Source organism: Anarhichas minor, unplaced genomic scaffold (assembly GCF_050575085.1).
Source record: "Anarhichas minor isolate MPS153535 unplaced genomic scaffold, ASM5057508v1 ptg000046l, whole genome shotgun sequence".
Classification (NCBI taxonomy): Eukaryota; Metazoa; Chordata; class Actinopteri; order Perciformes; family Anarhichadidae; genus Anarhichas; species Anarhichas minor.
In genome coordinates this window covers 264,237-286,803 of record NW_027466492.1, presented here as the reverse complement: position 1 = coordinate 286,803, position 22,567 = coordinate 264,237, and the positions used below count along the sequence as shown (strand labels likewise).

General features: G+C 42.5%; 1 protein-coding gene across 1 annotated transcript in view; it reads right to left on the bottom strand.

Annotated features, from left to right (window-relative positions):
* LOC142971450 (spectrin beta chain, non-erythrocytic 1-like) overlaps positions 1-21,637 on the bottom strand; it is a 43,070-nt gene extending 21,433 nt beyond the window's left edge. The window contains exons 1-20 of the mRNA XM_076111975.1: positions 21,493-21,637; positions 21,016-21,167; positions 20,683-20,856; positions 16,442-16,533; positions 16,224-16,304; positions 15,975-16,090; positions 15,673-15,785; positions 14,884-15,071; positions 14,336-14,453; positions 13,971-14,129; positions 12,922-13,224; positions 12,487-12,637; positions 11,125-11,261; positions 9,803-9,952; positions 8,105-8,473; positions 7,769-7,983; positions 7,483-7,620; positions 1,686-1,926; positions 1,117-1,275; positions 3-133 (exon numbers count right to left, since the gene is read on the bottom strand). Coding sequence (XP_075968090.1) covers positions 3-133; positions 1,117-1,275; positions 1,686-1,926; positions 7,483-7,620; positions 7,769-7,983; positions 8,105-8,473; positions 9,803-9,952; positions 11,125-11,261; positions 12,487-12,637; positions 12,922-13,224; positions 13,971-14,129; positions 14,336-14,453; positions 14,884-15,071; positions 15,673-15,785; positions 15,975-16,090; positions 16,224-16,304; positions 16,442-16,533; positions 20,683-20,856; positions 21,016-21,167; positions 21,493-21,637 — 3,332 coding nt within the window. The remainder of the gene's footprint in view (positions 1-2; positions 134-1,116; positions 1,276-1,685; positions 1,927-7,482; positions 7,621-7,768; positions 7,984-8,104; positions 8,474-9,802; positions 9,953-11,124; positions 11,262-12,486; positions 12,638-12,921; positions 13,225-13,970; positions 14,130-14,335; positions 14,454-14,883; positions 15,072-15,672; positions 15,786-15,974; positions 16,091-16,223; positions 16,305-16,441; positions 16,534-20,682; positions 20,857-21,015; positions 21,168-21,492) is intronic.
* Between the last annotated feature and the right edge of the window lie 930 nt (positions 21,638-22,567).

The following is a 22,567-nucleotide window of genomic DNA, read 5'->3' as shown; positions in this document are numbered from 1 at the left end:
ACCGTCCGATCTCCTCCTTCAGGGCCGCGTGTTTGTTGATGAGTTTCTCCGCCTCTTCCAGGTCGTTGGGAAGCTGGTCTGAGGCGGCGGCCGTCTGCGTCTGGACCAACCAGGTGAGGAAAGAGTCCAGGTCCTGACAGTCGGGGAGAGGAACATGATTTACATCGAATCAATTCTATTCTTGGTCTGCAGCACAAAAGTTTGTGCGGACGGACAAAATATACTTCATCATTCATCATACCATCCGTCCAGCCATCCAATCCCTTCCCACCATCCATCCAATCGCATCATCCATCCATCCAATCAATCCCATCCCATCCCATCCACCATCCATCCATTCATCATACCATCCGTCCAGCCATCCAATCCCTTCCCACCATCCATCCAATCGCATCATCCATCCATCCAATCAATCCCATCCCATCCCATCCACCATCCATCCATTCATCATACCATCCGTCCAGCCATCCAATCCCTTCCCACCATCCATCCAATCGCATCATCCATCCATCCAATCAATCCCATCCCATCTCATCCACCCATCCATTGCAACTCTCCATCTATGAGGCGTAGAAGTCAACTGTTTGTGAGGTTGTGTTTGAGAATTCATGCATAGCTTGAAGCTATTGCGAATTTGTGCTTGTTTGTTGTCAAATTTACTTCCTAAAATCAATTTCTCCAACGCATATTTCTCCATGTCTGTTGTTGTGGATCTAGAAATCTGGACTCCCATGCAACTCTATCAGCCATGGCTGATAGAATCGTCTCCTGCACCTCTTCTGGGAAGTTTCTCAGCCGTTACAGAGGCACAGAGGCAGAGGTGGTTTCTATTGCTCAACAGCACAAAATGACCAGAGCTTTCTGTGTCTGCGTGGGTTACTGATCAATACCAGTGATGAACTTATTCCTGGAACAAGTGCTGAGATATTGTTTTGTCTCATAACAATAACTAACTCAAAGCAACAACGTGATTTAACATTGTTGAGCTCATTTGCTTTAAAAAATATGATAAATTGGTAAAGTCAGCCACATGGCAGTATCAATGGGATGGAGTGAGATGCCGAGTCAGTCCCTATTCAGAAGGATCAGAGTGACGTATGAGCCGTCTCTGTGTACCTGTATGAAGCTCTGCAGCCTGCTGGCCACCATCAGCGAGTCCTCGCAGCCCTGCAGGGTGCGTTTCAGCTCCTCCCACTCCACGCTGATGCCATCAAACGGCACGAGAACGTCCATGGCCCGCCCAGGGTGGGCAGTGGCCATGTGCTCCGCCTCCTCCTACATCACCAAACAGAGAGGGGGTTGTGGTGATTGTAGCCTTTGATGCTGCATAATGCAACCTGCGTATCAAATCGTATCAACCTCCATATTTTTATATCTTTTGTGGTTCCTCACGATCACTGATTTGGTGAAAATAATGTTATTTATTGTGCCACTATCTATTACCTGTACTGATGCGTTCTATATTTCCTGTAGCACCAACAGTGGTTTGTTTGTAATAAATACAAAAAACATAGGAAAATGAACAGGTTACAAGGTTAACATTAACAGTTAGCCATTATGGCTAACAAGACTCGAAAAAGAGCAGTTTTTCTAATGTAAATTATCTAAAAATCACAGTGGAAACCTAAATGAATGTCTTCTTTTACCGCTCGTATAGTCAATGTATTTTCCCCATAATTCCCTACCTGTAGATGCAGTAGTTTGGGCTCCAGGACAGACAGGGCTCCCTCCATGGTGGAGAGGCGTCTCTGCAGAGCCATTACTCCTCCCAGGTCGCTGCCCATGTACTGAGTGGCGTCGATGGCTTTTCTCTTGTCCTGGATCTGGGACTTGATCTCGGCACACTCCAGCAGATAGTTCTGCAGGCGTAGCATGGAGTCCAGCTGATCTTTTTTCTGCTCCACCAGCTCCACGATGCTGTTCCACCTGGTATGGACGGACAAGGATAGAGTGAGAATGTGGTACTGTGAGGGAGAAATGTGCGGCAGTGAAGATTTCTACATTTTACACCTACAGGATGTCATTCCTTTTCAATCCAAAAGAGATTTGTTTTAAGCTTGTACATTCACCCTCCAATTTTCAATAAGAATGTTTTCAGAACCCAGAGCCAGTTTGGATCGTTTAAGTCCTCCAAACCCCAAAACCCGCCGACGGGATTGAAAAGCATGTTTTCTTCAAAAAACGACATTATCGCCAAATTTCTATCTTTCCAAAGCTTAACTAATGTGATATTTCATCAAAAACACTTTATTCTACATGTTTCATTTAAAATTTCGCACCTCCAAAAAAAAAACATTTGCTCTAACCGGTTCCTGTAAATACATTTAATTCTGAGCTCCTTGGTGCAACTTGGAAGCCCTGATTGATTCTGCTGAGACCAACAGTCACGTGACAAAATATCTGTGAAGCTTCAACTGAACAAAGAGCAGAGGACGGGAGAGGCTGTAAACATGTAAAACGTTCATATACTGTACATAGCACGTGGAGCCTCAAACACTTGGAAAAATGTTGTATATATAAGTTCCATTGTTTTCCGATTTAGATTTTTTTAAAGAAATTATCAAAGAAATTCAACTTGCGTTCACATTCAACTTTTTATGATCTATGGCTTTGTAACTATGTTATACTGTACAAAAGATATGTTTGACTTCTCTCTACCTCTATTCATGATTTTGCCTTTTCCATAGATGGTAAATGATAAACGGACTGTACTTGTAGCGCTTTTCTAGTCTTTTCAACCATTCAAAGTGCTTTAACACTACATGTCATCATTCACCCATTCACACCCATTCATACACTGATGACAGGAGCTACCATGCAAGGTGCCCACCTGCCCATCAGGACTCTAACTAACCATTCATGCCCACTTATACATTGCAGGCATTTGGTGATAAGTGTCTTGCCCAAGGACACATCGACATGGACTAGCGGAGCAGGGGAACGAACTGCTCATCCTCTGATTGAAGGACGACCCTGCTCCACCACTGACCACAGATACACAATTACACATCGCAGTGATAACGAGGCCATGGAGATGAAAATGTGACAGAACGCCCCGAAACTGCTTTGTGTTCAGAGGGGTAAGGCAGGATTCATTTTCTTCCTGGCCTCTTATAAGGTTTGAAAAAGGATGAACTGTAAGACTACCAGGCTTATTATTCCAGCGCTCCATTGTTCCAGGTCACAAGATCTACTGCAAAGAAATACTGCATCAGCTGAAAAATATTAGACTGATTGGTTTTAAACCAGAGGCATCTTGTATTGTTAGATCTGGCGCTTATATGAAAACTCTTGTTTTTTGGTTTCTGTTATGAAAAAGCTAAAAATCTTTAACATGAAACATGAATCGTGACCTTGAGAAGAGCCAAGCTGCAGAATCAGTAAAAGACTAATTTCCATGTTGACCTGATATGATTCCTGTGAGACGGTCGATTGGGTTTGCTCTCTGCCCGGGCCCTGTCTGCTCACCATATCGTCATACAATATGTTCTCCTGATTCTGCTCCAGACCAGCAGGTCTCAGTACACAACCTATTCAGCCAAGACACGCGCACACACACACATGCACCGAGGCACGCACACACACGCAGAGACCCTTGTGACTGTAATGAGGTAATGGCAGAGTCACCGAGAGGCAGACAGAGCGCTCTGCGGGCAGGCAGGAATTCAGCTCGGTGACACTGACCTCAGAGCTGCTAGAGTCGCCTTAAAGATGCAACGCGTTGGTGCTGATTGTTGGGGTGCGTGTGTGCGTGTGTGCGTGTGTGCGTGTGTGTGTGACGGGGGTTGCTGCTTCACTAAAATGAAACTTGACGTGTGTGTGTGTCTACAGGGAAGCAGTGGTGGATAAGCTTACCCAAACTTTACACACAGAAGGATTAGTTTTATGTATTCATATATGAAATAAAGGATAACCATGAGTGTATGCTTACATAAATGTTGATGATTTGAGGAAAAAATACTAATTATAAAATTTGAATAGTATTAATATTGTAATAATACTGTACTAAGACGCCCAAAATTTTAGTAAAACTGTTCATATTCAAGGTAGAAAATGTGAAGACGAAGGAGGAAACTGACTATCCTGAAGTAGATAAATGACATAGCTATGTGCTCTACGGGGTGAAAATATTCAACTAATGGGAAATATAGTTACTGGTGTTACATTGTGAATTTACACACAATAACCCCAATAATGTACACAGTGTTCATGTCTAAAGCGCAGCAAAGACATTATGCAGTCATGGCCCTAAAACTGAAACAGAATTTGAACGACTAATACCAGAAAGTGAACGAGATTTGTGCTTTATTTTATTTTTTTGTCTTTTGCTCTTGGCTGGCCTCGTCCTGACTGAGGCAGCACAGATGGTCGCCCCGAGACAAACGCCATGAGCCAAGGTCACGAGACTCGTTGACACCCGGCCGCCGTGGGCTCTGCTGGCAGAACGGTGGTCAGTGAATGTGGCCGAGACGGATAAAACAGCCACTCCGGTCGTAGGGGCCGGATGTCAGCGTGAATAACGGTGCGAGGAAGAGAGAGACATTGGTGCAGCAGACAGTTAGAAGTTATGCTATTTTACATTCACATCTCAGGCACTGAACTCATACTCAATTGTCAAAAAGGCAATTACACACACAAAAATGACCTCGCAAACAAAAAGAATTTCGAGAGTATATGAATTCCCCTGAATAGGTACACAACCCTACGAAATCTCTCTCCCTCACGTCTTCTTTTCTTGTCAGTCAGCCTCCCTCTCCTCCCCCTCTCCTCCCCCTCTCCTCCCCCCTCCTCCCCGGAGTAACAGCCATACAAGAGAGGCTGCTCTCCATATACTACACATTATAGATGTAAACATTATGAAATACATTTCTGGGTAGAAGTTTGGAAGACTTTAATCTACGGAAACATGTCCTTCGCCATATACTCTCTTCTCTGTAAGTGTTTCAGTGGCATCAATCAATCAGGTCTATTTATATACGTAGAGGTCTATAAACAATGTGCTTCAAATGAAAAACTAGAAATAGGCAAAGATCATGCATGAAAAAAACATGGTTAGAAGGTATTACATATATAAAAACACAAGATAAAAAAATGCAAGATAAGACGTATTGAAATAATAGGATGGTATTTTAAATTTTTTACACTATATTGATCCCTTTAAGGGGAAAATTTGTCTCTGCATTTGACCCATCCCTGTATATAGGGAGCAGTGAGCTGCCAATGACAGGCGCCCGGGGTTCAGTGTATTGCTCAGGGACACTACGACACATGACACGTCCCAGTCAAGGATCGAACCATTGACCTTCCGGTTCCCAGCCACGGTCGCCCCCTCAAGAGGGTCGCCCCCTCAAAATAATAATTTTTATTATTATTATTAAAATAAAAGTTTAAGCCGTTAACCACACACTTTAAACTTACAAGCTTGCAGACAAACAGAAATAAAATCTTTTTTTAAAAGAAGACACTGTTGTTGTTGTTTGTGTGGTAGAGAGTATGACTAATGATTGAAGGGACCATAAGCTGATTTAGAATTAGCTTGAGGTCTAGTGAGGAGACCCTGACTTGATGCTCTAAGGAATCTGTCCGGTGTGCATTCAGTGAGCATGTCAACAACACAGGAAGCCAATGCAGCATTAACCGCAAATAAGTCAAGTTGCAGATGCTTTCTTTCAGTGCACATTCCTTTTGGGGCCCCCGAGCATTTAGTACTTGGCAGAACACTACAGACAACACACCGATGGGTATCTTTTTTAGAATTCTAGAGTAGCGGCACTTAAACAGATAACAAACAAAAATGTTTGAAACCAGAGGCGCCACAGCAAAGCAAATGGAAGGACACGATCAACGAAGTCTATAGAATGGAGATAAGAAATCAAAGGATTTGGACCCTCTCTAAACTGCATGATGTGAGATGGAAGAGTATAAAGGAAACAAACATGATACAAACATAAAATAAATCTACATATTACATACTATTTTGCTTTTGTCTGTTGTTTTTTTGTCTGTCTGTTTGAAATGCTATGATCGTGGGGTGAAGTCGGAGGGATATACAGTAGCTATTAAAGTCGTTTTTGATACTTATCTTTTTTATCCTCTTCTTTTCTGGGAACTACAGTAAAGGGTCACAATTCAACAAATAAAGAGTTTAAAAAATAGCTAAACAGACACAGCCAGCGGATTAGTATTAGTGTTTTAATGCATATTATTCTGCTGCTGTCTGTATCGGGTTAGAGGTTGTAGCTTAGTATTGCAGTGTAACGCTTTGTTTTCATAATAATAGTATTTGCAGTAATATGATTAGTTAATAATACAACCAATACAATAATCAAATATTTAACTTTAATAATTCAAATTACTGTCATATTGATATGTATTTCATTTCATTTGACTTTTCCAGGTTTTATCTTCCTCTGCATGTGTTTAAATGATGATCTGATGTATTTCTGTGCCTCCTCTGTGTTTGAAAGGTGCTTTACAAATACACGTATCCTGATAGTAGGATTTGTAACAGGCGTATTAGGTGAGTAATGTTTTTAGAAAAAAAAATTATGAGTTAGTTATTATGAATATGTTGAAATTCTGAAGCAATCAATCAATCAATCAATCAATGAATCAAATGTGCTGACAAAAAAAAGAACAAAGAATTCCCATATATGTGGCTGTTGCAGGACGGTGAGCAGCGACCTGCCTGTTTACCTCATAGACTATAGAAGGAATGGACGTTGTCGTCGTGACGTCATCTACTGCCTTGTGGAATGCATTTTGAAGCCTCGAGTTTGGCGTTTTGGCCGTCACCATCTGGGATTACGGCCATGGCCATAGTTGTTATTTGCAACCAGTGAACGGAAGTGACCATATTTGATTGCGGAAGAGTGACGTAGAGACGTTTTGTATGGCTTTGGTAGCGATAGCAACCTGTCAATCACCGTCAAGCCCCGCCCTAAAGCATACTCTGCTTTATGGTCTGTTTGACTCTAAATGGATCATAAGTTACTAAATGAACATCATGCTGTATTGAAGAAGACTTGAAACTAGAGATTGAGACCATAAACTCATGTTTACAATGTTTACTGAGGTAATAAATCAAGAGAGAAGTAGAGTCATTTTCTCATAGACTTCTATACAACCAGAGGAGTCGCCCTCTGATTTCCATTAGAAAGAATGCAAGTTTAAGGCACTTCTGCATTGGCTTCACTTTTCAGAACCGGAGATTGCAGCCTGGTCTACGTACCGGCCTTCCGTGCGCTCATTGCGCGTCACTAGAGTCTTCCACAGGACTAACAATAGCCATGTTTGTTGTTTACGTTCAGTACGATATTTTGGAGGGCGTGGCTTTAGAGGGAGGCCTGAAGGGAGTGTTGCCAACTTTCTTGTTAAACTTAGCAAATTTTGGAGCCAGCGCTGCTAGCTACGTTCATTGGAAAAGAGTTATAGAATAAACGTTAATGTTAGGAGAAGAACAAGTCAGTTTGGTTTCTGTACCGTGAGTTGAGGTGATCCTGACAACCTCTGACCTCTGTAGAGGACGGATGACCTCCATCCAGGAGCTGCTGAACTATCTGGTTAACATCCAGGATCCTTCCCATCAGGCTGTTCATCTCCTGGTCCAGGCTCTCAAACCTACAACAAATGGCATTGAGGGATACGACAGGACATGTTAGTGGGTTAAGAGTTTTTTTCACTGATTAAAAACTCTTTGATTTAAAGAACCCAGCTGAGCTTCCATTTGCTGCCCCAGCGACCAAACCTTCCACCTGCCCTGCCTCACCTGTGCGCCACCATCTCCACGTCCTCCAGTCTCTCTGGGATCTCCATCTTGTCCAGCCACTGCTCCTTCTCGTCAATCCACAGCTCGCAGGCGTTGACCTCGCTGAACATGCGGTAGACGGCGAGGGCGTCGTGAAGCCACTGCTGTCTGAGCACCGCCACCTCGGCCACCTCGGTGTACAGCTGCTCCACCTCTCCCATGCGCACCTGCACCTCCTGCAGAGGAGAGGAGAGGGGAGAAGACAGCAGAGGGGACAAAGAAGGGTAAAAGAAAAGATTGTAGAGGGACACACAAAATACTTTACATGAAAAAGTGACACATCCTTTCCCCGCTCACCTCCTGTTCACGGTACTGCAGAGGCAGCACCACCATGTGTTTGCGCAGCGCCACCACATGCATACGATGTTTGTCAACGGCCTCGCTGACCCCCCGGTGCTTCTTCAGAAGGGACTGGGTGGAGTACTCGTCGTGTCCAAAGTCTTCGCTGGAGACCAGGCGGTAGGCGTCCTGCAGCCACGCCACCAGGTCGTCCGTCTCCGTGGAGAACTGGAAAAAGTTGAGCGCCTCCTGCAGGTGGCCGAGACGCTGCGCGGCCTGGTCCTCCAGCCTCTTCCACTCGCCCTTCACCTCCATGATGCGCTCCTGGATGCCCGCCGTGCCAAAGCTCTTGTCACTCAGGATCTGCTTTCCTCGCTTCATGGTGTTCTGGAGGAGCATAGGATAGGATGGAGGAATAACACGGTTACTGCTAATTATTTTCACACCGCATGCAGTAAGGTGGGTCTTCTAATAAGCAGGTTCTTCAACACTGTCTTCAAATCGATACATGTTGACACGTATACATAATCCAACATTACGGACATCATAATCAACGTGATTTTATCTAAATCTGAAATACCAGCCGCCACATGAAGGAACATTGTCATCTCTGGATGCTTTACTCGTGTTGATCTTTAACTGGAGTCAACATTGTTGTATTTGGTCTTCTACATTATCCTGCTTGTTAACGGATGGCCAACTGACCAGCAATATTACATTCAAACGGTAATGTGGTGTTTCACATCAAGTACGAGTTCACAAACAAGAAAAAAAAAAGCATGAAATAAATACAATACTCAAACTGTGAACCAGATTCTAGGAATGAAAATGTACTAAAAAAGTGCAGAGGTGATATAACAACTGTATTTGTACTGTTTTAGTAAGTTAAAAGGGATAGTTTGGATGTTTTGAAGTGGCTTTTGAAGGGTTGCATGAGGTACTCGTCTGTAGTCAGTGTATTACCTATAGTAGATGGAGTTTGGAGAAACAGACACGTGAGCAAAGCAATGCACTACTGTGGACGGGGGCAGCAGCAAAACCTATTTTAGATACCTAAAGAAATATATATTTAGAATACTTGAAGTTTTTAATCTATGCTTTCTTCAAAGTGACCAGACTCTTTTGACAAAAACAGCAATTTTACCTCGCAGAACACGGTGAGTTAGTTTTGTTGTGTGATTGTGTGATTCTGGTTATTTTAAAGGGTTATTACTATTTCACATTCACGAAATTCAGTAAAGTCACACAACAACACAAACAAACTAATCAATGGAGGCAGCGGTAGACCAGCGTGTTCTGCAAAGCAAATACAATTGTTTGTTTTTTTTCCAATGCATTCTGGCGGCTTTAAAGAGAGCATTGATGGATGTAACGGCTCCAGCTCACCTTTGGAATAAGCTCAAGGTAAAGTGGTGGAAATATTCTAGCGTACACTTTTTTATTTAGATGGGCCTTTTTTAGGTGTCTAAAATACATTTTGCTGCTGCCCCCGTCTTGCAGTCCGTTTCTCCAAACTGTGGGCATGTCGACCCCTATCTACTGTAGTTAATACACTGACTATGGAGAAATGCCACTCACAACCCCACTTCAAAACATCCAAAATATCCCTTTAAGTTGTTGTTTTTTGGTAGGTGAGTACATCAAGTTCAGAACTGAAACTCCAGGTACTGTGGGTACTCCAGGTGCTCATTCTCACACACAGACACGCATACACACCTGCAGCAGCGACCGGTGAGCCAGCAGTTCTCCAGCCAGGTTCTTGTGTTTTTGTAGTAACTTCAGCACACTGCTCAGGTCCTTCCCGTAACCCTGAGCTCCCAGGATGGAGCTCTTCTCCCTGATCCAGGCCTCCGACTCCTCCAGCTCCTAACAGGAGAACAAGATGTACATTTTAACATTCCAACAAAGAAAATATTCTTAAAAAAAAAAAGATATAATCAATGAACACATAAAACGGAAGAGTGGGAAAAAGAAAAAAGCAAGATAAAACAACAAAAAACAATAAGGAAAAACTATGTGAAGGACCCGTCCTCCCTGTAATGCCTAAAGTCCGTCTCACACTGATCCCAGTCTGATTCTGAGAGCCTCCCAAAAAGGCAGAAGGGGAATCAGCCACATGAATCAGTAATGTGATATAATTAGTGATTCAACAGTGTGAACCAATGACTCTTTGGACAAAGAAATCTGCTATTCTCATTATACGCTCATTACTTTCATAGTTCGTTCTAAAAGCTGACTCACTAACACTAATAACTCGTTCATCACCTCTGTGTGAGTGACTGTGTGAGTGACGGACAGCTTAGACACACATTCCACACATTAGTTAAAAATAACTAATGGGATTATAATCTGTGCCTTCTCTCCCAGTCTACAAGAGAGACAGCTGTGTTATTCATTAATCCTGTAGTATAGATATGCTGTAAAACACAAACACACGTCCTCACTGCACTGCAGAATATTCTGTTCTTGTGCAAAAGGAACCAAAACCACAGCATAGTTATTATTACTACAATAGTTTGCTGTGTGATTTATCATCTCTTCAGTAGATATTTCTGTTAGATTTCTCCACTAATTAGCCAGCTACCAGTATGAAAATGTTGTTAACTAAGGTTGATTGATGTATAATAAATTAAAGGTAGAGTGAGTAGGATTTCCCTCAAAAACAATGCATAGAAAACTTTAGCAGGTTTGACATGATGAAGATGAATTCATTTGGAATTCCAAACACAAAGACTGATGCCCCCCCTTCAAATGTCTTTAGTTGTTTTACACTTGAAGGTGGAGTGATGTGCAGTCACATTGAGAGAGGAGACGCAGTGATGGTTTGAATACGGGGATAACGGTGCACATTTTCAGTCTCTACTGGAGGGCATTCATGGTGTCGCACTCGTTTGTGCACACGAAAATATACAGACATTTTGGTGAAAAGAATGATAGCATGAAAACCGTTCGAAGCATCCAACAGCTTCAGATGGGGTTTACTGGCCCTCTTAACTTGCTCAGAGCAATCAACGCGTTATCCCGTCGCCCCGCTCTACCTGAAAGAAGGCCCACAGTTGTCTCGACTCCTCCAGCTCATCGCGCCTTTTATCTGCCAGTTGTTTCAGCTCCTCCAGACAGGTAGAGACGTGGTTGACACGGTTACAGATCACCTGTGGGTCGCACGGTTGGTAACCTGGGAAACAATGAAATGAGGTTAATGACCGTGAAAATCCCAAAATGGATACATTCACTCATTACAGAGTCGTGTTCTCTGAGCTGGACTGCTGAGAGGATCACCTTACTAATATCGAGTTGTCTCAAGGTCAAATACATCTTCACAAGACTGAATGAAATCAATACTGGTCCATTTCAGTAGACTGAGGAACAGTTCAGAAACAATTGTTGCCTCTTCATTACTACTTAAACAAATCTTATATTTTGTACCAAAGGTTCAATTTAGTTGTTGATATTGTCGATGCACCAATCAGCCTTTTTCAGTCCTGAACCGATACCTGCAGGCTTCTGCCGATAACGACCAGAGTTCATTTAATAATAAGCTGTATGCCTCACAGTGTGGACGTGAGTGGGATCATTCCTTCTATGAGTAAGGTCCGGTCTGACTTAAATACCAGATCTGCATATTGTCCCTCATACCCGATACAGCTAAGTGAGTCAGTATCGGACAGATATCAGCTTCAGTAAAAGTAACGGTGCATCTCTAGTTACTGTGCACATGCTGTAGCTCTTATCAACACATAAGGCTTTTTGTACCAAAATGTGTGTCAAATCGAATCACTGCTTTTGTAGACGTTCTGATTAACGGCCTATTAATTAACACATTAAATAAACAAAAAATAAATAAATAAGAAAAACACTACAAACACTTTTTCAATTCAATTAGTATCCTGCATCCTGCGGACAAATTAGACGGCCTAACCGATGACGTCAACGCTGAAAATGCATCGACATCAATATTCTAAAAACCTTTTGTCCTTGGAGCTGCTAAAAATATTCATCTGCCTGCTGCTGTAGAAAGTGTTCAGCATTATAAAACGACATAGCCTACAGTGTGTCAAAATAGAATAAACTTAAATTAATTCAAATATTAATTATTAAAATGATTGTTTAGATAAATCGTCAACAAATCAACAGGTTAATCAATAGAGAATTAGTCGATGGTGGTCAAATGGTTGTTTACTTATGACACTGTTTACAAACCGGAACTCTCAGTACAACACGACAGTTTCACCTCAGATCATTCCCTTAAGTTGATTCGAACCAGATCAATTAAAAACTGCATTTCTATTCATGCCAGCTCTCATTACAGGCAATACTAACGAAAACCCCTGAAACTTTGTTCAGACTTTTACTTTCATATGAAGCTGAAGACAGATGTGTGTGTGTGTGTGTGTATATACCTTCTATCGTGGTGAATTTGAGAGCAGAGGTGTTGAGCGTCTCGACCCGCTCGGCCTGCACTGCAATGTCGGCTTCCTGCAGACTGTGTTTCTGCAGCAGGTCGTCCACCTCCAGGAGATGCTTCCCAAAGTCCTTGGACAGAAGCTGGACCTGAGACGACGACAGGGAACATGTGTGATGTTACAATACATCAGGATGTCTTTATTTTTTACTAGTTTAATTCCCCCCCCCCCCCCCCCTCTCTATTCTATCCTACTATATTCCCTATGTCTTAATTTCTATTGATAAACATGCAAACATCTTTGACTCTCTGTCTTTCTGGATCTATTTGTCGTTCTTCATGTCCACGATTTCTTTCCTCTGTCTTTGTCCAACTACTGAATACAATGGAGTGTCTTTCTCATTCTCTCTCTCTCTCACACAGCCTGCATTACCTGTGTGTCCTCCATCCAGTCGATCATGTAGACCATGTCCTGGAACGTCTTCTGCAGGGCCAGGTTCTTCTCCAGCCGGGTCCTCCTCCCAGCCACCAGCTCCTTCAGCAGACTCCACTGGCCCAGGATGTTCTCCTTTCGTGCCAGGATACGCCGGATGTCGTAGTATCCTTCTGCCTCTATCTCCGCCCCGAGTTCCATCACCACGCCGATTCGCTCTTCATACGAGGCGATGTCCGCCTCGATGGCCTCGTGTTTCTTCATGGCCGCCTCGACTGCTGGTAGGTCGTAGCCAAAATTGTCCTGTAGGCGAAGAGAAGAACAAATCGAAAGAAAACGGTGTGAGATGCTCAAAGAAAGTGGGGAGACAAAGGGGGTGGAAGTGAAAAGAGAAAGTGAAAGAAGACAAATTAACTTGCACACAGTAGTACAGGACTTCACATGTATTCAAACACAGGTTGATTTTACAGGAATTCATCTGAATGGAACAATATTCTCTGTTGCAGGCCTACTATGTAATTTAGACTGGTGTAATACATGTGCTAGTACAAGTTATATCATGCACATATTAATTCTAATCTCAGTAAAACATCCAGATTACATTAATATGCAAATATTTTTTTTAATTTCCGAAGTTAAACTTAAAAGATGTCTCCAAGGCACTCTGAGTACTGAGTATAATAGAAAAGCCCCTGAAGCAGAGCGTCAAACTCTTCACATAAATGGTTCTGCACAAACGTCCATGTGAGGGGACAATAAGAAAACACACATTTTTGAGAGGAGCTATGCAGCTCACACGTCAAGTTTAAAATTCATTTGTTATTTATTATTATGTCACTAATCATCTGCAATATTTTACTTTGCATCCGTGCAAAAGGGAAAAATAGTGGGCATAATACATTAAATATAATTTAGAAAGGGAACTAAAAAAAAAAAAAAAAAGAAACACGAAATTGAGCAGGTCATCTTTTTCCCCCGATGCAGTCGAACCCTTTTGCTTATTTATCATTCAGTCTTCACTGGAAGAGGCCGCTGCATGAGGTCCCTACCTGCGATACGAGTCTCTGGTTCTCATTGAGCCAGGCTTGTCTCATAGTGGTTTTGTGGTCAAAGCACTGAGCCAGCAGCTCCAGCTTCTCCTGACGAATCAGCTCCTTGCGCAGAGCCACGCCCCTCTCGTGTTCTGCCTTCTCAAGCCTCTCCCAGGCCTGGTCAGAAAATGACAAAAAAAAACAGTTAAATAGTGGTAGTATCATAGAAAAATAAAGGTACTGTAAAATATAACTTGTTAAACAGGCCAATGTAAAGTGAAAACTTTGGACACTAAGTTTGACTGCAGGTTTTCTCTTTACTGTTTAAAAGCTGAAATACTGTGTATTTTAGTAAACCAACACAGCTGGTGGATGTGTATGACCTTGTTGATGTCTGAGATGAGCTTCCCATCATGAGGCACGTAGGGTTTCTGGTTGTTGGCTCTGAGCTTGCTTTGGATGGTGAACAGAAGGACCTCGAGATTCCCCTTCTCCTGAAACCTGAGCGAGAAACAGAAAACTACAGTCAGCCATCCAGCTTCACAATACGCCGTCTTCTCTTTCGACAGTCAACTTTGGTCGAGAAAAACACAAAAGTTTGAGGACGATGGAAAGGTTTCAAGGGCTCTTGTCAATTTTCTGAAAAAAACGAATCCATTCGGAGAAGTATGTCACCTATCTGCTGATTATTTCTTAATAAATCGATTGTTTCGTCTATTATCTGTCAGAAAACACAACATTGAGAATTGTCCATTGTAATTCCAAGTTCAAGGTGATGCAGTTGGTACATTTTCAATGTATCGACTTACAGATTAATTTAAATGCGTTTGGAGCTGCAATCAGAGTAGGACACCACATTGCCAGTTGTATTTACAATGTAAAAAGTCACTTAAATATCAAGATGCCATTTCAGAAATCCACAAACACGTACTTGCTGGGCTTCTCGATGGTGCAGTAGGTGGTGAAGGCCTGTAGCTGCTGCTGAACTCCGGTCAGCGAGTTGGCAAACTTCTGGTTGCTGATGACCGCGATGGTCTTTTCTATCCAGTCCAGCAGGTCCGAAGCCAGAGCCTCGTAGCGGTTGACGATCTTCTCCGCCTCAACGCAGTTGTCTAGGACCTGAGTCAGACAGACGGAGGGGGGGGGGGGTCGGGAGCACATTCAGAGACAAAGAATAGGGACACAGAGTTAAGAAGGAAATGAGAGAAAGAGACTTTGTTTTTGAATGATAGTGTTTGTATATTTCTCTATCTCTTAAATGAATGACATGTAATGTTCTACCACGAAGGGTTTCTCGTCCTTCAATCACAACAATAACAAAAGACGGGGTGTGGTAACATCATGAGGTAGCGTGGGATCATGGGAGTTGCAGTTATCTTCTCCTGTTTAGGATTCCTTCAGTGTTCATCGTTCAGGATTATTATTACTACGGAGAGATGAATCCTCATCCTCTCCAAAACAAACACAATTGTTGAAACATTTGAGATGATATAGGTGTATAGATATAGGTACATAATTCAACAAAAAAAATAACATAGATCTGGTCGTTTTAAGACATTTTGATAAGAAAAAGTTACATATTTTACCTTTAAGCCCCTGCACATTTTGATGATTTGTTAATTGAGATTTAACTAACAAACACTGCTGGCCCTTCACCTTATATTGAATGTCTATATGTGTGTGTGTGTGTGTGTATCTCCACGTGTGTGCGACTTGTTACCTTGCCGACCCTCTTGCCCTCCACAATAAGAGCCTTCATCTTGGAGAAGTAGTGGTAGTAGGAGACCACGTACGTGATGATGGACTTTTCGTCTGGGTTCTCTGTGTTCACATCTGAGACGGATGGAGGTGATGGAGAGCAGAGGGGTTATGGTCTGCTTGACTTTAGGTGGAAGCACACGCTAACTATTTATCTCAATGAGTAAAAAAAAACACTTTCATGCCACTATTTTGGTTTTGATACGGATATTGCTGTATGTGATGTGTGTCTGACTGATGACAAAACCAGTTGAACGTTCTCACCCTCGGGGTCCAGGAGTTTGGTGAGGCCCAGGTGCTGCTCAGCGATGTTGAAGGCTTGCTGGAGGTTGTGGGTTGCATTGGACCGCGTCAGCTTGTGGAACTCTATCAGGTCGGACCTGGAGGGCGCAAGATGATGAAACAGAACTTGTCATGTTTATATGACACTAATCCTGAAATCCGCCAAACCCGCTACACGTCTCTCCACTTTATCTCTGTCATGGAAACATGTTAGAATAAAAAAGCAGCTACCTGTGTTTGTGTATGAGGGCGTTGAAGGCGAGGCCGTCTCTCCAGCAGGTGGTGAAGTTCTGGATATTGACCTCAGGGTACCTAAAAACGGGGAAATCCCTTTCTCACAACTTGAAACTGAAAGCGCTAACATACCGACTTGGCACATTTACATAAACGGTCATGAAATTCACAGTTGCAGCTTCCAGTCTCGAGTATTGTTTTATTCCACTGCTCACCCTGCGGTCTTCATCTGGCACCAGAGCAGCAGGGCATCCTTGGCAGAGCGAGTTTCTCTGTTGTCCTCCGTCTCTATTTTGATCACCTGGATCTGAACAAGAGCACAGCGAAGCAAACAGGTCAGTGCTCGTGGACGAGACCTCCTGGCACAGACCCTGCTTTCTTTTTCTGTATTTACCTGTTCGTTAATGAAGACTGAGTCAGATCTTTTTTTTCCGTTTTGTCTTTTTGTTATATGGCAATAACTATGCCGCTTCAAAAAAGACCACAAGCCGTGATAAGATCCTTGATTCAATTTAAGTAAAGCAACCATAGCTAAGATTTGTCTAACTGCGACAAAGTTTGTCACCAGCTTGAGTCCTGCCCACAAAGGCTCTGATTGGCTCAGCAGCCACGAGAGCAAAACCAGCCCTATTTGAATCACTTGTAAAAAAAAAAAACTGAGATCAGGGCGGCAACTCAGACTCTGTCAGGAGCAGTATTCCTGAAACAGAATCCCTAAAACCTTGAAGGAACGCACACAGTGAGAGAGGCTGATCAGTAAAAACAGACAAGAGCAGTAAGAGCTGAGAGATCTCAGGGCAAGGAAGTGTGGAGCCTTTGTGACGCCTGATGGTAGGTGACAGTGACAACCATTCAGCCAATAACATCACAGTGACATGATCGAAGGTAATTGGGGACGTGACACCCTGGAATCAGCTGCTACCCGTGTCAACACTGCACGCACACACGCAGCCTTACGTATAGCACACACACACACACACACACACACACACACACACACAAACACAATGCCTATGCATGAACACACAGGCAAGAAGATGAACACTACACGTGAACACAAATAGAGACCAGATGAGGTTTTGGGATTATGCTTTAATCATTAATCATTTATCCTGAGACAATATCACAATGTGAAACCATTATATACTGGAATTTTACATTTTAATTAAGCGCAGGTATAGCTATCAGTTGTCAGGACTGAAAGAGTTGGATCGGTGTATCTCAATATCAAATGAATTATCATTAAATCCCACAAATAACCAATGGAATAATCACTAGAAATGATGAGTTAGCTGCTGTCCTAGCAGGAGTAAAAGAACTGTAAGTTGAAAATACTAGCAGAATTCAAACTTTGCTATTGTTTGTCTATAATGATGTGAAGTGTGTCTGCTGTAACTCGTCTCTTCTTTCTTTGCTGTTGACTTGTGCCAGATAAACCCAGAGGACATGTATACAATGTTGCTAGCATCTCACCAATAACCAGCACACAACATCTACACATGAACCATCTCACCAAGATTAAATTAGTATATGCATTCAGTTTGAATCTGAATCTATATAGCCGGTCAAATATACAGTAAAGCTGCATCTATGTGTCTCATTGTAAACAGCAAGTGAGCCGGCAGTGTGTTCGGTAAGCAAACGCTCTCACACACACAAGCACACACACAAGCACACACACACACACACACACACACACACACACACACACACACACACACACACACACACACACACACACACACACACACACACACACACACACACACACACACACACACTGCAACACAAGGACATTCGGTCAAACATATATAACACTATAATTGAAGTCACTGCAAATAATAACAGCCCGTTATTATTTGTGAATGGTTCTGTAAATACGTTAGGATTACCTCTTCCTTTGCCTGTCAATCCTCTCCCTTCCTTCCCCTCTCTCTCTCTCTCTCTCTCTCTCTCTCTCTCTCTCTCCCTCTCCCTCTCTCTCTCTCTCTCTCTCTCCCTCTCCCTCTCTCCCTCTCTCTCTCTCTCTCTCTCTCTCTCCCTCTCCCTCTCTCCCTCTCTCTCTCTCTCTCTCTCTCTCTCTCCCTCTCTCTCCCTCTCTTTCTGTCTTGCTCACTCTTTCCGCCTGCGTGCAGTTACTGCAGTGGTTCGGCCCTACCTGCTGACTGGACAAAGCAAACTCTCACTCTCGCCACAGAGGAAGGGAGGAAAGGGGAAAAAAAAAGGTGGAGATGAGGAGAGACAAAGTGCAAGTTAACTGGGAGCCGCTCGGACGACCTTGGACAATTCTCCACCCTGTTGACATTATACTTAGCATTTAAATGAAGCTATTGACCTTATAAACACGCCTTCAGATTTTGAATCAAGCCACAGATTCTGTTAGTATCACAGTTATGGAGAAAAAAAATAAAACAATTGTATGTAACGGTAAAAATCCCAGGCCTGGACCACGAGCAAGCTACAAAAACAACTGACAACAAAATGTACTGTATACTTTAAAATGCAATGTGTACCAGATCAGCCAGGTGTCCCATACTGTAAACATGAGAACATTATTTCAGCACATTGTCTTATTATGAAATAAATGTGATGAACTGTTTTTTTTACTATGAGACAAAAGTAAGGCTATTTAAACGTGATCAAAGCGATTGAGCTTTTAGTTTCCTGTTTATTCTTCACATCAGTAACTTGACCAAATATATTCAGACTGATTTGGCACCATTGCTAGTCTGAAATATCACCCAAATAAATGTGATGGACTTTCTTTGTGTGCTGTGCAGTTTAGTTTTTGACATTATTTCATTCAGTGATAATTATTTTAAATTTATTTTCTCTGTTCAAACCCCAATATTTATATTTATAATATTAGATTTTCTACAGTCCACTTAAAAGGCTGGTCCATATATATCTATATATATAGATCTATATATATAGATCTATATATACTGTAGCAGTTTTTTTACTCAGCTATATTGTAAATGAGGTGTCTACCTCTGTATTTAAATTAGTTAGTTGGTATCCGAAAGTCACACAATAACACAAACAAACTAACACGATCGAGGCAGCCGTAGATCAGCAACTATCGTGTTCTGGGAGGTCAAACTTGTGTTTTTGTGGAAGGAGTGTTGTGGCTTTTAATTAAGAGAGCGATATAACGGCTTCAGTTCCCTGTTGGAGAGGGCTGTCTGGCGGCACCGGTAAAGAGGTGAAAGTATTCTAAATATAGCGTTTATATTTGATTTTGATTTCTTTCCCATTCGGAAAAAACGGAAAAGAACGACGATGGAGTGGACCTTTAACTAATGACCTAACATGTCATTCAGATTAAACACTGAAACTTGACTTTGTACAATGCTGTTTTAGAAAATGTTGTTATCAAGGACAAAAAAAATAACTATAACACACGTCTGTGTAAGGTGCGGTTTTGTGATCTGACATGCACACTTCCATATCAATTATGCAATCAAGGAACTTAAACAGGCTTAAACAGTGAACGTCATACAACATTCATTTCAACATTTACACTGAAATTACGAGTCCACTCATATTGCACACACAGAACATCTTGAAGAGGATCACTGAACACACTAAGACAGTCTGCTGGCGGTGCTGTTAAATGTGCTTTGTGGTCGGTCGCCGGGCCTAGCATGACAATACTGAGTCCCACGAGACAGCTGCTCGGCGGCTGTGCACCATGAATCTTACAGGAGGGTCTGAATAATGCTAAACAAGCATTTTGTGCCAAAGCCACGCTGTAGTGCTGAAGCGTAAAAAAGAGACTTCTGCTGTACTTACGTGGCAGGAACTGATCCTGTATCACTGCTGCTAAGGCCTGGAAACCTGTGTGTGTGTGTGTGTGTGTGTGTGTGTGTGTGTGTGTGTGTGTGTGATGTGTGATACAATGTGCATGTCAAGTTAAGATGTGATGTAGTGTGTGTGTGTGTGTGTGTGTGAGTGTCCTTGTTGAAGAGCAGACTGGAAGGCGACTGGTACCTTCGAGGCCTCTAAGCCCTGAGTGACATTCAGGCTTTATCCACTAAACACCGCTGTCGCACACTGATGATGCGGCAGTTGTGACCAGCCCCCGCCTCCCAAAACAGAACCGCTGGCAGCTCGTCCTAAATGAAGCCACTGCCGATGACAGCATCATTGTGCTTCAGTGGGTAGCACTGGAACGTGCGCCAGCATCACAGATATTCATCACAGCCAGCATATTGCCAAATCAACCAGCGAGAAATCTTATTTTAACCGTTACTAAAATCACAGCTTCCTCACTGTTTATATTGAAAACTGGTACCAAAGGTCAAATATAACACTTCAGATGTCAGAGAAAACCAAAATCGTGTTTTTCTCATGGCCATAAGAAGTCTCTCAAACCTAACCACAACATCACGAGCTGTGATAACATGTCAGAATCCTAACAGAACATGGGTGCTGTATATGGGTTTGTGTTTACCTGGAAGCGTAGGATGATGGTCCACATGAGGCCCAGGGTGAGACGGTGGTTGCCATCCACGATGTCATGGGAACCCACATTTTCCAGGTGAACCCTCTGTTCTTTAAGGAACTGCAGGGCTTTGTCCACGTTCTCCAGGCAGTGGATCCGCATGCGACCCCGTGTAGGCCTTGGCTGGGGGGGAAATCACAGGGATTATAAACAGAGACCGCATACAGCACCTTTAACAGTTAACACTTCACGTGCTGTGACAGATCAATGAAGAGAGACTACAAAACAGACACCAAGCCCCTTGTAATTTGCTGTTATGTGCATGTGTGTGTGTGTTCCCACCAGCAGCTCTCCACTGAGGACCTCCAGCAGTCTGGTGAGCATGCATCCATCCCTCAGGTCGTTGTAGAGGTCCGCTATGCGACACGACACTCGGGCCAGATGGGAGTTAACCCACTTGGTAAAAGTCTTCTTCTGCACTGCATCTCGCTCGTCTGAGGGAAACGAACGAATCAGCGTCACATCAAAGGGAGGAACAATGCTAGGAGTCAAATATTCACCTAAATAATATTAGCTAACATTAGCATTCAAGCATATTGTGCTTACAGCCTAATGTAGTGAGATGCTGTACCTGATTTGACACTTTTTAATTTAAAAGTCAAGCCATAGATCAGTCTTGATAAAACTATTGAACAGAAAAAATAAAATAAAATTCAAAACAGCCAACACCATGCCAACACTATGACTCCATGCAGATGTGTGTGTGTGTGTGTGTGTGTGTGTGTGTGTGTGTGAGTTAGCACGTGCGTGACCTCTGACCTGCCAGGGCCCTGATGCGGGAGCACTCGAACAGCTTGGAGCTGGTGCACTCCGTCTCCCAGAATCCTGAGCTGCTTGGTCGGTTGTTGTTGTTGAGCTGGCGCTGGGCTTCCGCGTTGTCCAGGTCTGGGGAGGCATTAGCCATCGCGCCCGACGCCCTGCAGCACACACACAGATACAGGACAATACATGATGTTAGTCGTATTTACCCAAAGTAGTAAATCAATCAATTAGTTGATCAGTAAAAAAATGTATTGACAACTCTATGTCTTTTTTTAATCAGCAAAAATGAAAAACATTCTCTAGTTTCAGCTTCATAAATGTGAATATTTGATCTTAGGGTTTTGGTTGGTCAGATAAAATAAGACATTTGAAGACTCTGGGAAATTCCAATGACCAATTGAACAATTTACATATTAAATGATTAATCAATGAATCAAGAAAATAATCTGCAGATTACTTGATAATGAAAAGAAACGTAAATTGCCGCCTTAATGTCAAAGTGGTGCTTATTCTCAAGAGACAGTTTTGTTCAAAATGGTTAAAATGCAGTTTTTTGACACACATGTTTAGACATAATACACACACGTACATTCATTTCAACGTATGTAAAGTAGGGATGCCCTCTCTTAGTCGATTAGTCTACTTCACAGTTGTTTTGGTCTTAGTCCAATAAGAGTTCTTTAGTGGATTAGTTGTTTTTATGCTTTTTGCATGCTGAATGAGTCATTTCCAAGAAAATGATGAACTGGTAAATGTAAAAGGTTTAAAGTGGTGCTTTTGTGTTATTCCTCAAGGAGAAACTCAGTTATACAGATCTGTTGATTAAAATCAACTGATCTATTTGTCGACAAAATTGTAGAAGTGTTGGTCAACTAGGAATGTCTTTGTCCTCATGTTAAGATATTAACACACGTGCTGTACAGACACACACACTCATACATGCAAAGGGCAGCAAGAAAGGTGGTGTGGAGAGGCAGCTCACACTTCATTATTAAACTCTGACTGACACCGTTTGACCTTTATTGAGCCACACAGGCTCACCCAAACAAATTCAGATTCTCACGGGGAAAAA